The 18,554-nt window shown below is 45.4% G+C and overlaps 1 protein-coding gene across 2 annotated transcripts; it reads left to right on the forward strand.

Annotated features, from left to right (window-relative positions):
- The first annotated feature begins 5,208 nt into the window (after positions 1-5,208).
- GEM (GTP binding protein overexpressed in skeletal muscle) lies at positions 5,209-17,611 on the forward strand. Of its 2 annotated transcripts, none has more exons than XM_079901661.1 (5): positions 5,209-5,348; positions 6,763-7,165; positions 13,557-13,633; positions 14,421-14,625; positions 16,119-17,611. In XM_079901661.1, the coding sequence occupies exons 2-5, from the start codon at positions 6,772-6,774 to the stop codon at positions 16,394-16,396; spliced, it is 954 nt and encodes a 317-aa protein (XP_079757787.1). In that variant the 5' UTR covers positions 5,209-5,348; positions 6,763-6,771; the 3' UTR covers positions 16,397-17,611. The 2 variants fall into 2 exon arrangements, with proteins under 2 accessions (XP_079757787.1, XP_079757788.1); XM_079901662.1 differs by having other exon boundaries at positions 6,763-7,102.
- The last annotated feature ends 943 nt before the right edge of the window (positions 17,612-18,554 follow it).

The following is an 18,554-nucleotide window of genomic DNA, read 5'->3' on the forward strand; positions in this document are numbered from 1 at the left end:
GTATTTTTCTCATCCATGTTCTTATGCTTTTACTAGATATATTTAACTATAAGCTATTAGTGTGGGGTTTTAGAAAATTATATAAATTATTACTCTTGTAGATATCCTGCAATTTGCTTTTTAAAGTCACCATTATGGTCTCAATATTTATCCGGGTTGATACAAGTAGGTCTAGTTCATTCATTTTCACTGCTGTGTATTTCACTGCAAAAATATAGCACCGTGCATTTATTCATGGGTGATCATTAGGTGGTTTCTGATTGTTGCTATTACAAACAGTGCTTTAATGAGCATCCTTGTGTCTGTCTCCTGTGTGATATAGAAGATGCACACTGAGAAGCAGAATCGCTGGGTCACCAAGGATGTGCATATCTTAGATGTTGATGGTTGATCGCCAAGGTGGCCTCCCAATTCACACTCCCACCAGCAGGGCACAAGTACTCTCCTTCACATTTTCATCAACCTTGCTGTTGTCAGACTTCTGAATGGGTGTGTACTTGACCCCTACTTTATACATTGTCTCCATGTTATCATTCTCTTTTTACAGATGAGAAAACTGAGGCTAAAGAGTGGCAAGCTCAGAGAAAGAATGAGTGAATGAGTGAATGAATGAATGAATATGGTAATACTTTATTTATTTGTTATTTATTATTTCTTTAACCAGAATATAAGTTCCATGAACATAAGTACCTTACCCCTAGCCCTGAGAACAGGTTCTGGTAACAGGTAAATGCTCAGTAGTTATTGTAATGAATGGAGGAACCTGGGCAGTGAATGTCCATTTACTTCAGGAACCTCCCCTCGGCCTTCCGAGATACATTCTGCACTTACCCTGCAGGAGTTTTGAAGGAGCAAGAAACGCCTGCAGCAGCCTGGGCTAATGGAGCGGAGGAAGTGTGACAGCTAAAAATTTTTTCAGCGGAAAATTAAATCTGCCCAGCAGGGGTCTGATGAGAAGCTGGGGCCAGCCTGAAGGAGGATGCAGCTGGAGGGAGTGTCCATCTGGATCCCATAGGCCTCTGGACGTTGAGAGGTTATTCTTAGCCATCTTTTCTTCAGTCCTTATTTTCTCTTGATCAGGGCTCTCTTGATTTTGCAACTGGAATCTTTTTTTCCCCTTCTGTAAAGCAATGATTTTCCATATAGTAATTCTTTCCTTCTTTAGACTTCCCAGAGGGGGTAGGAGGTTCTTTTTGTGCTCAGACACTTTGCACGTTGCCTCCCACCCAGCTCCTCCCAGCGCTTTTGCGGCTGGTGTAGACCTATTCTGTGTGCTGGATTTGACCCCAGATCCTTGTTTGGTTACAAAGGACTTAACCATGCCACTCTCCTTACTAATTATTTTTTCCTAGTAACATCAATAGGAGTACATTTCCCGCCCTGCCTCCCTCTGCCTCATGTGTCCTGATTTCTGCTGGATTCATTTAACGTGAGCCTTAAGGGGCAGCCAAACCGATGGCAGGTGGCCAAGCTCCAAGCCTTGGCTCCTGCGTCATCATTATAATCACTCGCACTGACACGGTGCTCTGTGGTTAACAGAGCGCTGCATGCTCAGCCGCTCTTTAGTCCTCACAGCAGCAGAAGCCAAGACCTCTGGGGTTTGGTGACATCCCCAGGATCACCAAAGAGGAAAGGCCGAGGTTTGAACTTGCTTTTCTAATGCTGAATCCCCTATTTTTTCTTTCAGTCCTTGCAGGGGTCACAAAGGCAAGTGGCTTTGGGGGCCAGGTAGATAATCTAAATGAGAGAAGCTGGCTGGAGTAGAAGACATCAGGCAGTAGTGAGGACTGTGGGGGAATTAGAGAACATGCTTTGCCTAAAGGCATCAAAATGCAAAGCGTTTAAAAAGCAATAAAAACCAAACCCATTTCTTTTACCACCTCTTCAGTGTCCAGTCTACAACTTCTCTTTGTTGGTGGTGAAGATGGATGGTGTCACTTTATCGCTGAGTAGCACTGACTTGGTGGCGTGAGTAAGCATGACCTTGGTTGCAGTAAGTCTCCGGTATAGATGAGGAAGTATATGTTAAAGATTGAGTGATTTTATAGCTTTTAGGATAGTATTACAGACCCAAGGATGTACGTATCCTGGGCCTACCCATCATCTTGTCTTCCCTAGAATTTTCAAGGGATGAGGTTCAAAGTAATATGACATTTTTGGTTGTGCAAATCCCTTATGCCTCAGTCCCAGCCCTGGTCAAAAGTTCTTCCCCTCCTTCCCCACCTCTTCCTCTCTCTCTCATCCCCTTTTTGAAGTCATGGGGTAGTTGCACAGGTCTCTATGCTGAGACAAAGAGTGACAGTGACAAAGACAAGAGAGATAGTCAGGCCCCCAAAAGAACCCCAAGTTTACCTTCTCACCCAGGCATAGGACCCAGAGAAAAGACAGAGAACAGCGTGGTTCATGCCTTTAAGGAGAGAGAGACCTTCCCCATTAATATGGGGCGCAATGAAGGTCATGGGCTTTGGCCAATCAAATAAAAACTCCTTCTCTTTTGAGGGGGGTTAGGAAGGAGCTGGGCTGAGGCGGGGCTAGCAAGAGAATAGGGCTGAAGTGTATCCCTTACTCTAAACAATAGTGGTTAATGCTGTGGACCCAGAGTGTGCAGCTCTGCTACCTATTGGCTCTGTAACCTTGAACAAGTCATTTGACCTCATTCCTCAGCATCTTCATCCATGAAACATGGGTAGATGCAGTGGTGATGAGGATGAACTGAGATAAGGTATGTGCATTGGTCAGTAAATATTAGTTCTTTTTGTTTGGAGTTCTGTCTCCTAGCCCCACTCTTTTCTCTGTTAGATAAAATCTGAGGAAGCCTTCAAATGCCTGCAGAAGGAATACAGATGGAATAATTCATAGAATAAGAAACTACAATATTCTGCCAATTTTTCTTCTTCGGAACTTGCTATCGGCCCAAATTCCCTGATTCCACCTTTTTTTCTCCAGCTCTATAACCTCAGATGGTCTCAGTGAGCTGGAATCTTGGACGAGGTAGCTGGGACTCTGCCGGATAACGCTTGGCTGTCAAATGTGCTTTGCGAGGTATAACTGACTTTTGTCTAATATTCACTCCAACTTAACTGCCATTCAGTTGAAACTTTTCCTAAGTAGTTGTTTTCTCATCTGGCTTCTTGTGGGACAGAAAATTTAAGAAGGCAGATTCTATTATTCGAACACAACATTGCTGTACCTACCGAATCAATAGTGGACTGAAAGTCCCCCTCCCCCATCTTTAGAGTTGGTTTTCTTTCCGCATGCCTCACATATACCAATGAAAAATAGTTCAGAGTGGATATTGCCTAGACGTAGAATTAGGTTCTTATTAATGGGAAGAATTAAGTTCTTATCAATGGGCAAAAGTAGAATTGAGAGGTAGATGATATGCTTATATACTCTGATTTATTCTTAGTTTTTACCGCACATAATGTTTCTGTTGAGACCAGTTGACAGAGTCGGAGGCTCAGCATGGAAAAAGCATGGATAATTCTGAAGTACCAATGATTCACGTGTTACATGTATTTTAGCATGGAGCCAGCGGAAGACTTTTGGATCGTGTCCTTCCCGCCTTCTCTCTCTCTCTGTCCCTCTCTGACCCCCCGCTCTTCTCCTTTCCCCACATCTGTAGCCATCCCCTCCTGGTTAAGCCCAGAAGGAAAACTCGATGGAAATGATGGAAACCATCCAGGAAATTATGACACCCAGGTTCTGGTTCCAGCTCTGCTAATTACTAACTGAGTGGTAGTCACTCCTCCGGGTATCAGCTTCCTCACATATAAAATAAGTAGGAGGTTGGGGGAGGCCAGGGCACGTAGGACTGAGAGATCTCTAAGTTTTCATTCCTCTGTGGATTTCACCTTTGCCAGCTTGGGGCCTGGCATGTCTCAGCAGCTGGTCACTTGGATAATCCCCAGAGCAGATAAGTGCTGCAGGATAATGGAACATGGGCCCTATTCACAGCAGAGTCCGGCCACTCGAATAGATGCTGGTGCCTCTGGCTTGTTTTCCAGAGCCACCAGCCAACCCAGAGAAGAAGCTGGCTGGAAAAGTGGATGGATGGATGCATTAGAAAGGCCAGTGTCATCTGCAAACACAGTGTCTGGGAAATGCCCATGTGCCCAGAAAGAAGTCACTGAATCCCTTCAGCTGGGCAAGCCAGGCTTTGAATCCTGACGCTGCCACTTATCCGAGCTGTGTGACCTTGGGCAAGCTCTCTGGCTATGTTGTCATTTTTCTCCTCCATGGAATGGGAGTGGCACTATACCCACCTTGCCAAATTGTAGTAAAGTTCGAGGTACTGCAGAGGCCTAACAGTTCCTACTGAGTATAGGGACTCAGAGGTACTCAGTAAATGGTAGTAGAAGTTGCTATTGTATTACTACCCTGTGCCCTTTACTCACAGGACTCATTCGGGGGACTTGGGCCCCATTTCTGGCTCAGGGCTCCTCCCATGGGTGGAGAACTGGCTCCAAGACCAGGCCCAGCCATGCCAGGGAGCCTGGTACAGAGATGCTGCCGAACGCGACGCTGATTGAATTCCCTGATTGAGGAGCCTCTGCATCCCGGTCCAGAGCGGGAGCGCCGGCAACATTTAGCACAATCTGCTTGGATCCTTAATTAGGTTGTTTTTCAAGACCTTTTCAAGGTCTTGTCCCCTTTCCTCAACTTCCTCTGGCCCCTTCTCTCTGGGTCCCTGTCAGAGAAGGGAAACAGAGCAGTGTGGGGTTCCCCTCCATCCCTCTTCCAGGGAGAAAGGAGAAGGAGCAGAAGAGGCTGTTTTCCTTGCAGAAGATGCGGCTAACACAAGCCGTGACCGCTCAAGGTGGCTGCAGCCCCATCCGAAGGGCTAAGTCTCCACGCGCGCCCGGCGGATCCCTGTTTTGTTTTCTGGCGAAACTGGGTTTCCAATTCAAACCTGCCCCTTCCTCCATCCTTTATCCGGACAGCTAGCAAGTGTTTTCCTGGGAAGCGCGATTATGTGGCACTTAGTGTATTTTCTCACCTTCCTGTGTCCACCTGGTCAAAATAAAATAAAACAAAACAAAATAAAGGAGCCCGGGATTGAACTGTCGTTATTTTTTAAAAGGGGAGAGTGGGGTCACATGATGGCGAGTAACTGATTCGGTGAAGTGGCTGCAAGTCTGGGTTTGCTGCACAGCCGGCCCCTCCCGGCGGGGGCGCTGACGTCACGGAAAAGCCCCGGCGCGGGTCGGCCGGGCCGGTATAAACCGCGGGGCCGCGGCGGCTGCGGGCGGCGGGCTCCGGCGGAGGCACAGACGGCGGCAACGCGCGAGCACCCTTGCGCTCGGCGGCCCCAGCATCACAGCGCTCACCGACCCTCGGACGCCCAAGTAAGCCAGGCGGCCCGCGGGGGCCCTCCCGACTCTGGAGAGGGGTGGGGGGCTGGTTGGGGAAGGGATGGGCGTTCCCAGCCCGCAGAACTTTCTAAGTTGAGAAAAGAGCCTTCGGAACGTGCTGTCCGCACTGTGGTTTTCCAGGTCGGGGGCAAAGTTTAAGGTGCAAAGGATGCCATCTGTCATCAGCAGGTTCCTTGCTTCAGTTCAGGAAGAGGGCCACCTCCTCCTACAGGCTGTGGTCAGAGGGCAGCCGTCAGGCTCTGGTTGTTTGAATTCAAGTCGGCCAACGGGGGCGCTGCTCGTGAGATTAAAAAACCCGGCTGATCATCGCGGTCAGGGTCGTGCTTAGGGTCATCGACGGGTTGGGGTGTGGAGAGTGGGGGTGAGCGTGGGAAGGGGAGTGTCTGCGCATTTCTCGCTCTCCCGAGTGGATCTTGCTGATTCAAATAAGAAGGCTTCTACTTTATCTCAAGGAGCCTGGGAGTACAGACCTCCGTGCAAGGGGGACCTCCGTGCAACTTTCCCTGGGGAAAGGGAAAGTTGTAGCGAAGTTGTTGAATGTCTTTGGGCAGAGTCTTTGACCTGATGTGCTTCAGAAAGGTGGAAATCTGAGTTGAATTAAAGAACTCTTGAAGCGGACATGGTTTAATAAGAGTGAAGCATTTTCTCTGTGAATTTGACAGGTCTGAACCTGAGCGGGTCGTTTCCCTGCCAGAAAGACAAGGCATGGGGCTGGGATGTTTTAAATGTGATATCCGTGGACAGGAGGGCAGAGCTGAGGCATAAACCTCAAACAAATTCTTCCCCCCCGCCCCCCCAAATAATAGCTAATTCAGGCAGCTGGGGAGCATCCGGGCAACTTTACTAAACATGGAAGTTCCAATAATCTCTTGTCCAGTCCAGCCAGGGGGAGTGATGTCATTGTCACGTGTTTCCCACTGAGGCCCACTGGGTGCTGGTACAATTAAGAGCCATGTTTAGACAAGAGCAGCTAATCTGGCCAGCTGGTCCCCAGCTGCATTAACTTGTTGCTTTTCAAGCCATGTCTGGAGGCTGTTGGTTCCTTCTGGCTGCCTCTGTGCCAGCTCTGAGTGGGGAATCCCCAGGCTTCCTTGACGATGGAGGAAGCCCCAGGGCAGTGGGGGATATTAATGGCATTTTTTCCTCTTTGCAAGTGACAATCTGCCTGAGGAGCTGGTAACAGAGAGTGTGTGTGTGTGTGTGTGTGTGTGTGTGTGTGTGTGTGTGTTCGGTTGAAAGCCTGTTGACGGCTTCATTGGTGTTCCTTGTGTTAGGGTTACTTGGGTCTCACCTCATGTAATAGAACATCACTGATGACTGTGTTTAAGCCCCCTGAGCTCTCACTCATGCTTTCTAATGCTAACACCTTGGCTGCTTTGCTCTCTAGGACCCAACGATGACTCTGAATAATGTCACCATGCGCCAGGGCACTGTGGGCATGCAGCCGCAGCAGCAGCGCTGGAGCATCCCAGCCGATGGCAGGCATCTGATGGTCCAGAAAGAGCCCCACCAGTACAGCCAGCGCAACCGTCACTCTGCTACCCCCGAGGACCACTGCCGCCGGAGCTGGTCCTCCGACTCCACGGACTCAGTCATCTCCTCCGAGTCGGGGAACACCTACTACCGGGTGGTTCTCATAGGGGAGCAGGGGGTGGGCAAGTCCACTCTGGCCAGCATCTTTGCAGGCGTGCATGACAGCATGGACAGTGACTGCGAAATGCTGGGAGGTAGGTGGACCAGCCCCAGCGGGCTTCTGTGGTCAGCAGTGGTCCAGGAGAAAGAGCGAGTAGGTGGGTCATTTATCTGCAGAGCTGGGAACTGCGGTTATGCATTCTTGGCTCTGGCTCGGGAGCTGAGTCCCCACAGAAGCACTGGCATAAGCCCCTGGGACAAGAAAATGAAAATGCTCGTAGATAGAACCTGGGCCAGAAAGGGAATTTCTTAGATTCCAGCTCTAAAGGGACTGGGGAGACAGATTATAGAGGGCAGAGCCAGAGGGTCAGGATCCCACCTCTGGCTTTTGCCATTTCTGACCTGGACCTTTCGAGAACTGAGTGTAGACACAGCCTTTTTCCATGGTGACACCTAAAACCAAACCGATTTGAAAAACTGTTAGGATGAATTCACTAGTTTTTTTATCGCAATATTAGAGGCTTTTGAGGGTATAAAATCATTTAAAATCTGTATTTTAAATAGCACATTTAAAAAAAATAGTGAAATACAACGATGATACATATATTTGTATAGAGTCTTACAGTTTTTCGAGACAACTTTCCCTGTACCATCTCATTTAAAATATTTATTATTTAAGCCTTGATTTCCAAAACTAATTTGAGGTGACACAGTCTCAAAAATTCACATATTCCTCAAATACGTGTAAAGCATAGCACTACATTCTGGGAAGTAAGATGAGGATCCTAATAGTCGATGGTTTTCATACAGCGTCTTTCAGCCACGGCTCCTGTCTTAGACAATGCCAGGGTCGCTGTGTGTCCCTGTTTGCAGCTGCAGAAATGAAGGAAGAGCCTTCCAGTTCTCGGCTGAGCGTAGAGACAGACCATGTCTGTCTCTACGCTCAGTTGCAACTCACAGCTGAATCACAGACTTCCGGAGCAGGAAGATGTCTTAGCGATGACTCGGTTCTGCCCTCTACTTCATGCATAGAAATCCTACTCCTTCCTCACTACTGTCAGCCCATTTCTACTAAATGTTTATTCTTCCATTGTCCGGGAGTTCACTGCTTCATGAGGCAGCTCCGAACTGGCTTTAAATGATGACTCACTGATGGAACATTGATTTCTCTCCTCGCTCCTGAAATCTCAGGGACGATAGCTAAACCATATTTCAAGGGAGAAAGAGGGTCAGTATCTCTTTGGATGTAAAAGCCTGTGGGTGAGCGTCACTATAGGAGAAAGGGAGGAGGAACTACCGTCTAGAATGCGCATTTGCAGTGGGACATGCACTGTTTTGGGAGCCTTATATTTGCTACTGTTTATTTTGGTCCTGACATTATTCCTGTACTCATATGGGTAAACTGAGTCTTAGGGACTTTCCTAGAATCACCCACGGGGACAGCTGGAATTAGAACTCAGGATTTTATAATGTTAGTTTGGTGGTGTTCTCCTTCTGTCATTGATAGGGAACTTGCTATGTGCCAGGCACTGTGCTAAGTACTTCCCACAAGTATTTTGATAATACTTAAACGAAAATTGAACCAATTTGGTATTAATACCCCTATTTTACAGGTGAAGAAATGGAAGCTTATGAAGTCAAGTGACTTTTCCAGGTTGAAAATGCTAGTCCATGGTCTGGACAGGATTCAAAACTAGTTGTGGTTGAACCTAAATCCTGTGTTCTTTTGCTGTACTCGGCAGCCCCTGGATTTAGCATCCAAATGTTGTTACATACTGTAGCACGTTGGGCTGGGTACCGACCACATGCCTGGCTGCATGCTAGGCTCTGGGGTACCCAGTGATGAACGAGGTGCACCATACATACCCTCTTAGGAAGGAGCTAAGTGTCAGTGGCTATAATTCAGAGCAGGGTAAAATTATATGAATACCTTAAGAAGTAACAATAAAGCGCTTTGGAGACTGATATAAAGGAGAGACCAACCAAGAGTTTTTATTTGTTTCTTTAGGAGGGAGGAATTGAAACAGTTAGTGGATAACAGACTTTCAAAAATGTTTGTCTATTAGAGTGCAGTGGTATCTATCCAGAGGGCAGTATCCCCATAGGCATAGAGTATTAAGAAGATTGACCCATCCCTGAAACTTGAGAAGGCAGGCTTCGGTATCTGGGAAGCTTCTTTGTTTAATAGGGAGCGGGGGCAGTTGGTAGAATCCTTTCCTTATCTCCTCAAAGAGGGAAACTTGGGCAACAAGAAGCTTCTCAGCTGACTCATCCTACCTAATGTGTCCTATTTGAGTAACTAAATTTATACTGTCTAGGGTTACAGCCCTTACGTATAGGTGGCTATTGGAATCACTAGTTGGCTTTTATGTTTCCCAAGGAGAGGGTTTTCCACGGCATTTCACTGCATTGTTCTTTTTTCAGCGTTAACCATAAGAAAAAAACTACACAATACTCTCATCATCATTTCTCCAAATAAAGATGGATGTTGTTAAGATTATATTGCAATAATCTTATGACTCTCTGTGCACGCTTAATGCCGTTCATTCATTCATCCATCCATCCATTCATCCCTAAACAGTTACTGAACCTATACCGTGGAGCTTGATGGGACACTCCGAGGACATACAAAGAGTCACGGGGCTTCTTCCTTAAAGATGCTTACAGTATATGCAGTAGAGATCAGCTATAAATCGATAGGATGTGATAAGTGTCTTCAAAGAGGTACAAGGGCAGTGCTGTGGGAATTCAGAGGAGAAAATAAATATTACTTCTGGCTGTGAAAATCAGAAAAGGGTTCATGGAAGTGGTGGTCTCTGAGCTGGACCCTAAGGACCACTAGGTTTTGGAAGCCCTGAGGTAGGTGGAAGGCATTGCACGTGTGCACAGGGAGTACAGGAGAGAGCACCGGACTCGTAGCCTGATGATGTGAGTTTGGACCCCAGTTTTGACACTGACTTAGCTAGGTGCCCTGGAGACAAGAAACTTACCCTCCTTAAGCGTCCTTATTAGTAAAATAGAGACAATAACTATTCAAAGTGTATTAAGAGGATAACAGGTGCCTGGCACATAGTAAGTACCGAGTGAACGAACATTAGTGAGAGCTGATTCTGAATCTGTTGGTTCCTTTCCTTGGGCTTATCTTCCACAACTGGACCTTTCATTGCTTGAAGTCCTCATCCACTTTGGTCCCTCTTGGCTGGGGCCCCGTGATATGTGCAGAGGAGACGTGAGCCACTAGAGGATAGGGCAGTATTCCTAAGCAGGAGTTCCTTTAGGGTTCGTTGGGATCCTCTGCGCTCTGAAAGCTGAAAGCAGTTGAGAGTTTTTTTTTTTTTTTTTTTTTTTTTTTGCGGTACGCGGGCCTCTCACCGCTGTGGCCCCTCCTGCCGCGGAGCACAGGCTCCGGACGCGCAGGCGCAGCGGCGACGGCTCACGGGCCCAGCCGCTCAGCGGCATGCGGGACCCTCCCGGACCGGGGCACGAACCCGCGTCCCCTGCATCGGCAGGCGGACTCTCAACCACTGCGCCACCAGGGAAGCCCCAGTTGAGAGTTTTGAGGGGAGAGGGATGCCGGAGCCTCAGAACTTTCGAGGGGCTGCCTTAGCCGGTTCTAGCGGGTAAGAGAACTCTTGGGCAGGTTCACACACAGCGCTTGAGCCAGTCTCGAGCAGGATGGTCCTCCAGGCACAGTGGGGGTCAGATGCAGAGAGACAAATCGGGGTGCGCTAGTCCAGGGAAGATGGCTGCAGACAACAAACTCCATCCCACACCTCAGGATGATCTCTCTTGCTACGCAGGGTGTGAGTACACACCCCTGGCTTTCATGGAGAGGACTGGAAGAATGAGGACTCCCCAGACCAGGTTACTGAAAAGCCTTATAAGCCAATAGGCCTTAACCCTTTCTCCATACACCTTCACCCAGAGCAAATTTCAAAGGACTCTTCCAGAATTTTATATTCTTTTATTTCCCCTCTTCTCACCCAGTTAACCCTTGAAAAGGCTGAAAGGTGGGGACTAAGAGAGGAAGAGAAAATAGAGCTTTGGTTGCAAGCAGGTCCTCTCCTGGTCGCAGAAGGCTCTCAAGCAGGATGCTTTGAGTGAGAAATCCTTGGGGCATGTGGCCAGAGGTGATACATAAGCCCAGGTGCAGGGCATATGCACAAAGCAGGGCGGAGGTGTATTGCTTTAGGCTTTTGGGTTTCCGGCACAATGACTTTCAGGCAGAGGTAAGTCCAGTCAGAATGATCCTGTCAGGAACTTTCCAGAACAGAAAAGCAGTTTGGCCTTATTTTTGCAGCTGGAATCTTTAGTCCACTTTTTCTCTAGATTTCTTCTGGTACCTCGTAAACCAAGAGAAAGTTTGAGTTTGCTTTTCCCCTTAGCTATTGGAATACAGTATGTTTCTTTCTGAACTACTAAGGATTGAAATGAATCTCTTGTGCCTACTGTTGCGTGGTGAGTGATGAGCTGAGGGCAGAGAAAGTGCTTTTTTGAGTTTTCTGAGTGCAGGGAGGTCTTTCAGAGAAAAGAGAAAAACTTTGAGGTGGTAAGGGGCAGTCAGCTCCCCCGCCCCCTACCCCCATCTGTGCTGCTCAAACTTTGATGATTGTATAAAGTTGCCTGCTGAGGTCATGAGGACCTCTAGTAAGCCAAATTAGGCATTCCACTGCGATCCCATTCATGATTCATATTGTGGATGGCAGACATGATGGGAATAATAGATTTAAAACCCCCCAGTGGGAAACTGTTAACATCATTTAGAAGAATGACACCTAAAGAGATGGGAAAACTGACAGAAAGAGCCATTCCTGGCTAATTTTATTCTCATTTGTCCATATTTTCTTTTCTTTCCCTCTCCTGATTCTAATTCTTAGAGGAAGAAACATTGAACCAGGAGCATTGCTTTTTATAAACCCCTCACTATTATGAAACAGGAAGTGCCCTGGTTCCTACAATGCAGGGCTCTTAAGCTAGGATTTACCTATGGTAGGGAATGGCAAGTATGGCAGGAGCCAACTTCCTCCATCTGAAGAAGTGATGATAACAGCTAACACTTATTGCATTCCTACTTTGTGCCCAGGCTTAATATATGTAACTGTCACAGCCCTGAGGTGTGGATACTGTTATCAATCCCATTTCACATATGAAGAAACTGAGGCTCAGAGAACTTAAGTAAGCAGTCCTGAGCCAAACAGTTAATAAGAGATGGCACCCAGATTTGAATTCAGGTTTGCTTGTGCTCACAAGCCACAATGCTATATTTATCATTTATTCATTCATTTGATAAGTATTTACTGAGCACCTGCAACCTACCAGGCGCTGTCCTGGGTGCTGGGGGAAATAGCAGTAAGTGGCATAGATGCAAGTCTCTGCCTTAACATTCTGGAAGGCGAGAGGGACAGAAAATAATAAAATAAGTTAAATGGATTCATGTTAGGTGGCAGTCAGCACAATGAAGAAAAATGAAACAAGGAAGGGAGTAAGGATTATTGGTAGCAGAGAGGCGATGAAATTCTAAATAGATGGTCAGGGAACACATCCCTCAGAAGGAGATGAGGGAACAAGTGTTTCGATATTTGAGAGAACAGATTCCAGGCAAAAGGAACAGCAAGAAAAATGGCAAAAAATCATTATGAAGATCATAATTCTCAAAGGATAAAATTCAAAACAGGAAACCTCATTGTGAAAATAGAGTGGGTATGGGTTCAATTGTGTGGGATTGGTGGGAATCTCTCTTGCAAAAATCCCGGTTAACTCAGTTAATCCCCCCTCTCCCCACTCCCCCTGATTTTTCTGGGATGGAGCTGCTCTGGCCCTTTGTACTGCATTCACCCTTCGCTTGCATTCCATCTGGGCTCAAGTGCAGGGGGAAGGTTTCCATTACTAAGCAGAGCTGGAGACTGCACTTCTGTTCTACTTAAGATGGAAAAACAAGGCTGTTTATTCCTAGGGAACTGTATTTTTTTTTTTTAACGAAGAAAACTTCGCCAAAGCAGGGCTAGTTTCAAGATTTTTTTCTTGCACATCTCAAAAGAGGAGAAATGTCTCTGAGCTGAAAGCTCCTGAAATGGCCAGCGCATGTTCAGTAATCACCCCACTGAAAGGTGCGGTGGGTTTCCATGGAAGGCTTATGAGCTGGGTTTACAGTTCTGCTGGGCAGTTAGGGTTTCTCACGGCACCGTCCGTGGACTGTGAGTCAAAAGCAGTAAAGTGAGTTTATTCTCCTGAATGCCTTTACTACATAAAAGGTATAGAAGTGATGAAAACAAATGCCTTTCATTTCAAGCATTTAGGTATACACGTTCAGAAGATGTAGGTGTTCTCCTTATTACTAAGCAGAATACTGGAGGAATATACGTAGAATGTTGTTGAAGGTGATTAAAAAAATAATTTGCCTGTGTGAATATTTACACAGTTTACTCTGTATATTTACATAATTAATTGCATATTTAGTAAGTTTATTTTCTGGCATAATTTTCTACACCCTTTTACAGAAAAGTGTTGCCTATTTGCCTGCCTCCAGGATCACTGTTCTTTCTTTTCCAGAAGATACATATGAGCGAACACTGATTGTTGATGGGGAAAGTGCAACAATTATACTCCTGGACATGTGGGAAAATAAGGTATGCAGAGCCTGTAGCTCTCTGTAAATTCATTTCAGGGCCTGCCTTCCAACAGGCTGTTTGGGGCAAGGGTGACATTGCCCTTTTTGATGTTGCAGATGAGGTGGACTCATTTTCTTGATTAAAAGCATTTACTTCTGAAGAATGAAACTGTTCTAAGGAACAAGTCGTTCATAAATGAGCTCTGAATAACAAGCAAGTCGCAGTGATTTGCCTTTAGTTCTATTCAAGATACAAAAAAGTGTGTTTGTTTTAGGGAAAGCGCCAGTAAGTATGGATGATAATTTTAAACTACATAAAAACATATTATATGAAGCTGACACTCCCACTACTAGTTTTCAACATTTGTTTTTTAAAGGTTTGGGGTTTCTGAACCCATTTGCTAGACCTTCTGTTTATTAAGAACCCTCCTATGCTAACAAAAGGATTCTTCATTTTGTCACTTACGGGCAAAAGAGTTTTATGGAAGCCAGGAAGGACTCATTTTTGGTAGTTTAAATAAAATTGGAAATATTGTTTGGCAGACTCTTTGTATAATTTATCAACTCAAGCTGTAGGAGGAATCATAAAGTAAAACTTTTTGGCATCAGTGCTGTCTGAGCTAGGAGTCTTTACAGCCACAGACATCTTGTAGGCATGGAAGACTGATGCCTTTTGGAGAGTTGGAATAAGTTTTCTTCCTTTCTCATATCAGCAAGGGTACTTTAGGATAAACACATTGTCTCTTTCAAACTAACACCTCATTTACCCGGCAAGTCTGAGCTCATGGGAGATCTCATTTTATCAGGGGGAGAATGAGTGGCTCCAAGACCACTGCATGCAAGTCGGGGATGCCTACCTGATTGTCTACTCCATCACGGACCGAGCCAGCTTTGAGAAGGCATCTGAGCTTCGAATCCAGCTCCGCAGGGCCCGGCAGACAGAGGACATTCCTATTATTCTGGTTGGCAATAAAAGTGACCTGGTGCGGTGCCGGGAAGTGTCTGTATCAGGTGAGAGGAGTGGTGCCAATACCATAGAAACTGTCTCTGGGTCACCTGCATTTTCCTTCCAACAGTTGTTCTTTCCTTCCTCTTTCATGAAGCTGGAACCAGGGACTTATTAAAGTGCCACATGGAGTTTATGTATACTCTCTAAGGTGCCCCTGTTCCCAGCAGATCATCTGTTCTACCAGCAGGATTCCAATCTCCCTATCCCCAAGGCTTTCCCTGGAATTCCTTTAGGGAAGAGGTCATGCTCAGGGGTTTACTGGCAGTCCCCAGCCTTTGCTCGTTGTCCTTTCTACTCTCCAGGGAGATCTCAAGAGTCCTGGGAAGTGAAAGTACCATCTTCAAGCAAGAAGGACGGGAACTTTGATTTAGGGGCACTGTGAGAGTCTCACTGAGATTAAGAATTCCACTCTGGTTGCCTCTGGTTCCTGTAGACCCGAGAAACACCCTCCCAGCCCTTACCTTTGGTTCCTAAGTTTCAGTTAAGGCATCAGTCGATGGTGTCACGTATCCTTCGTCGTACTTGGTTCAGGGATAATTCCTGTTTGTTGAGTTGGCACCCAAGTGCCTTTGGGGGCCCTTAAAATTTTATTGGCCTAATATAGATTTGGTACGATGGTAAAAAAATAAAATACTGCATTGCCAGGCTCCACCCAGGAGAAAAGAACCCTGTTGAATACTTAATAGACCCAACCAGCTTGGGAATGTCTTACTCTTAGGAAATGACCGTCTACAGTAGTCATTTTTTTCCAAACCAAAACTTGGACACCTGGTCATTGCACACAATAGAACATTCGAAAATGAGACTTTCAGAAAAGCTTGTTTGGATAGATTGCCGTAATTGTATTGTACTGTGTGAAATTCTCCAATTTTTTTTCAAAATATCTCATCAAAGCTTAAAAATTTTTTTTTCAGAGAGGAAAGTCAAATAGTCAGATTCTTATTTTCAATTCAGGAAACTGACTGAGGAGAAAGAGTTAAGAACATGAACTTGAGAGTGAAGCAGGCCTGGATTCACACCTGTCACTTACAGGCTATGTGAACTGCCTCAAGTTTTTAAAGGACCACCTCTCTCCCCTCCAGTCTCATCACCTATCTGAAAGGGATAATGTATTCTTAAAGATTGTTGTAAACATTAAAAAAATGTTTATAAAGTATTCAACCCAGTTCCTTATGGGAATCAATTTAGGCTATGGCTTTGACTAATTAATATTCCGATATTTGACGAAATTGGAGTTTCACACAGTGAATTTGGTGGGCCAGATCTAAAGCCCACCTCTCCTGTTTCCAGGAACCTTCGTGTGAGAGTCTTTCCTTCTGTTTAAGCCCTGGGAGGACATGTGTCCCAGTGGCCTCTTGTATCCATCGCATATATGACTGACTTAGAGTTCCCTAGAGGACCATTTAAAATTAGGACTCATCCAGCTTGGCTTTCTGTGTGTAGGGTCATATTCTGCAGCCCCCCTGACTTTCTTCTCCCCTCCTTTCCTCACCAGAAGGGAGAGCGTGTGCTGTGGTGTTCGACTGCAAGTTCATCGAGACCTCTGCAGCTGTCCAGCACAACGTCAAGGAGCTGTTTGAAGGCATTGTGAGGCAGGTCCGCCTCCGGCGGGACAGCAAGGAGAAAAATGAGCGGCGGCTGGCCTACCAGAAGAGGAGGGAGAGCATCCCCAGGAAAGCCAGGCGCTTCTGGGGCAAGATCGTGGCCAAAAACAACAAGAACATGGCCTTCAAGCTCAAGTCCAAATCCTGCCATGACCTCTCTGTGCTCTAGGCACCCGGAGTCATCCAATGTCCCCCAGCGGACATCACTGAAGGCCATTGGGACCCGTAATCTATATTAGATTGGATTCTTAAGTATTGTTAGATGTGGCTTCCCCCGTTATTAGCTGGGAACTAACGTGCTAGGCTGATGGGCAGCAAAATGCATGAGAAATGAAAGAGCTTTGTGAAGACTCAGTATTTATTTACAGGAAAAGCCTGACCTTTGCTGCTTGAACACCCAAGACTCATTAGGGGACATGGTTGGTGTTCACATGTGTTTCCTCTCTCCTTTGGCTAGTAGAGAATTGAAGCCTACAAAATAATGCCTAGACAAGAATTTTTCATTATTAAAATTTTGCCTGGTGTTCTGTTATGTGAATTTGAGGCCGATCAGTGGGTCATAGACAAATATAGGAAAGCCATCGAAGGAATTTTTCAAAGGAGGGAGAACTTCTTTCTCTGTACCTTATATTTGTGGAGCTAGGGTTGCGGAACTGGGTTCATCACGATCTTCACTGTTATTGCTCCATGAAGCTGTGAAAAGAAACGATGGACTTGCTGGAAACTAAAGCTTAGTAAACAATTTTTGTTCAGTGCCCACAGTCAGGGATCCAGAAGTGTATAGGATTGGGAACTGCTACGTGTACCACTAATGGGTTCAAAAATTATATCTTTACTACTGTTGTCTTATAATTTTTTATTTAAAGGAAAATTATTTTAATCAAATTCTATTTAGTCAAACCACATTTTATGTTGCATTATTTTTAAAATCATAGGGCCATCATAAAAAGATATTTTTAAAATCTAAATTATTGAGAACCTGGAGTGCAAAATACCAAATTTTTAAATATAATCGAAGGTCTGCAGTTTTATAAAACACAAAACATAAATACTTCCAGCATTTTGGGTTGACCCTTTTATGCCACAGCTCTGCTCTATTTATTATTATTTTGCAAAATAACAACCATTTTAACATTTGATAAAGCATATTTATGAACATGTTTCTTAATAAGAAAAATGCCCATTTTATTACCATTTTCTATCTTTTTCAGAATATTCAAGTTTTTACCTATATGTCTTATAATAAAATAAATAAAATCTTTGAAAAAAAAGACATTCCGAAATGTTTTTCCTCCCGACTCAAGATGATTACGATCATTTTGATGTAGCTTCTAGAGCAAGCACATTATAAAGAAACTTACCTATTATTTTATTTCTTCTCTTCATTGGCAAGAGCCCAGTCATCATCTGTTTTAAAGAGTATCCCTGACATCTCTCCTTTGACATGTGATTCACAATAATGCAAAGTGATTTTCGGCTGATACAGTTAGCAAGTATTTGAGGTCATGTAAATGCCAAGTTATAGTAAAAGCAAGATTGACCTTTACTTTGGTCTGGCAAATTCCTGACTCAACAGATGGGCTTTGCTTTGCTCCCCAAAGGCGCATGGTCCTAAGCTTGAGTAAAGCATTAGAGGAAATTATAAAGGATTAGGGAGGAGCAAAAGGAAACTGGTGATTTTCAGCCTGAGCTCTAGCCAGGCAAGGCTTTTAACCAAATTCTCCTCCCTGACATTTTTACAACTGGACATTAACACGTGGCTGCTTTCCAGTGGTGCTGTGTAGCCCTTCTGCTTCAAGGGTAGGACTTCCTGCTGTTCCCCATTCACACCTGTGCCCCCCCCCCCACCAGCACGGGCTCTCAACTCCCTATCTTTCTGAGTTTGTAATCAGACATACACTAGTAGTGACAATCAAGGGATCTTGCATATTGCCCAAAGCGACGCAGTTTTACAAGGTGTCTCTGCTCTATTTTGTTGGCCCTTTCTCCTCCTTTTTCCAAGTTGGGAGCAAAGGTTCCCAGCTCTGCACTTTGCATCTTTGAATTGGTCGAGGAACCAGTACAGGGAGGTGATAAGAGTAAAGCTTCAGGTTATACGGGCCTGGGATGAATCCTGGCTGGGCCATTTGACATGTGTGTCTTTGGAGTAGTTAAAGTTTAAAGCTTCTTGACTATTAGTTTCTCATCTGCAAATGGGGTTGCTAATAATACCTACCTTGGAAGGTTGTGAGATGGATGTCTTTCAGTCTGCCATACCGTAAAGAGCTCGAGAGACGGCAGTTTTCATTGTCACATATCTTCCATTCTGCATCAGTTAGTTAGTTTTA

The sequence above is a fragment of the Stenella coeruleoalba genome (assembly GCF_951394435.1).
Source record: "Stenella coeruleoalba genome assembly, chromosome: 17".
In the NCBI taxonomy this organism is placed as follows: Eukaryota; Metazoa; Chordata; class Mammalia; order Artiodactyla; family Delphinidae; genus Stenella; species Stenella coeruleoalba.

Coding starts and splice junctions, on each gene's coding strand:
- GEM (XM_079901661.1), top strand. CDS start 6,772: ATGACTCTGAATAATGTCACCATGCGCCAGGGCACTGTGGGCATGCAG. Junction 7,166..13,556: donor CCAGGAGAAAGAGCGAGTAG/GTGGGTCATTTA, acceptor TTTCTTTTCCAG/AAGATACATATGAGCGAACA. Junction 14,626..16,118: donor CCGGGAAGTGTCTGTATCAG/GTGAGAGGAGTG, acceptor TTTCCTCACCAG/AAGGGAGAGCGTGTGCTGTG.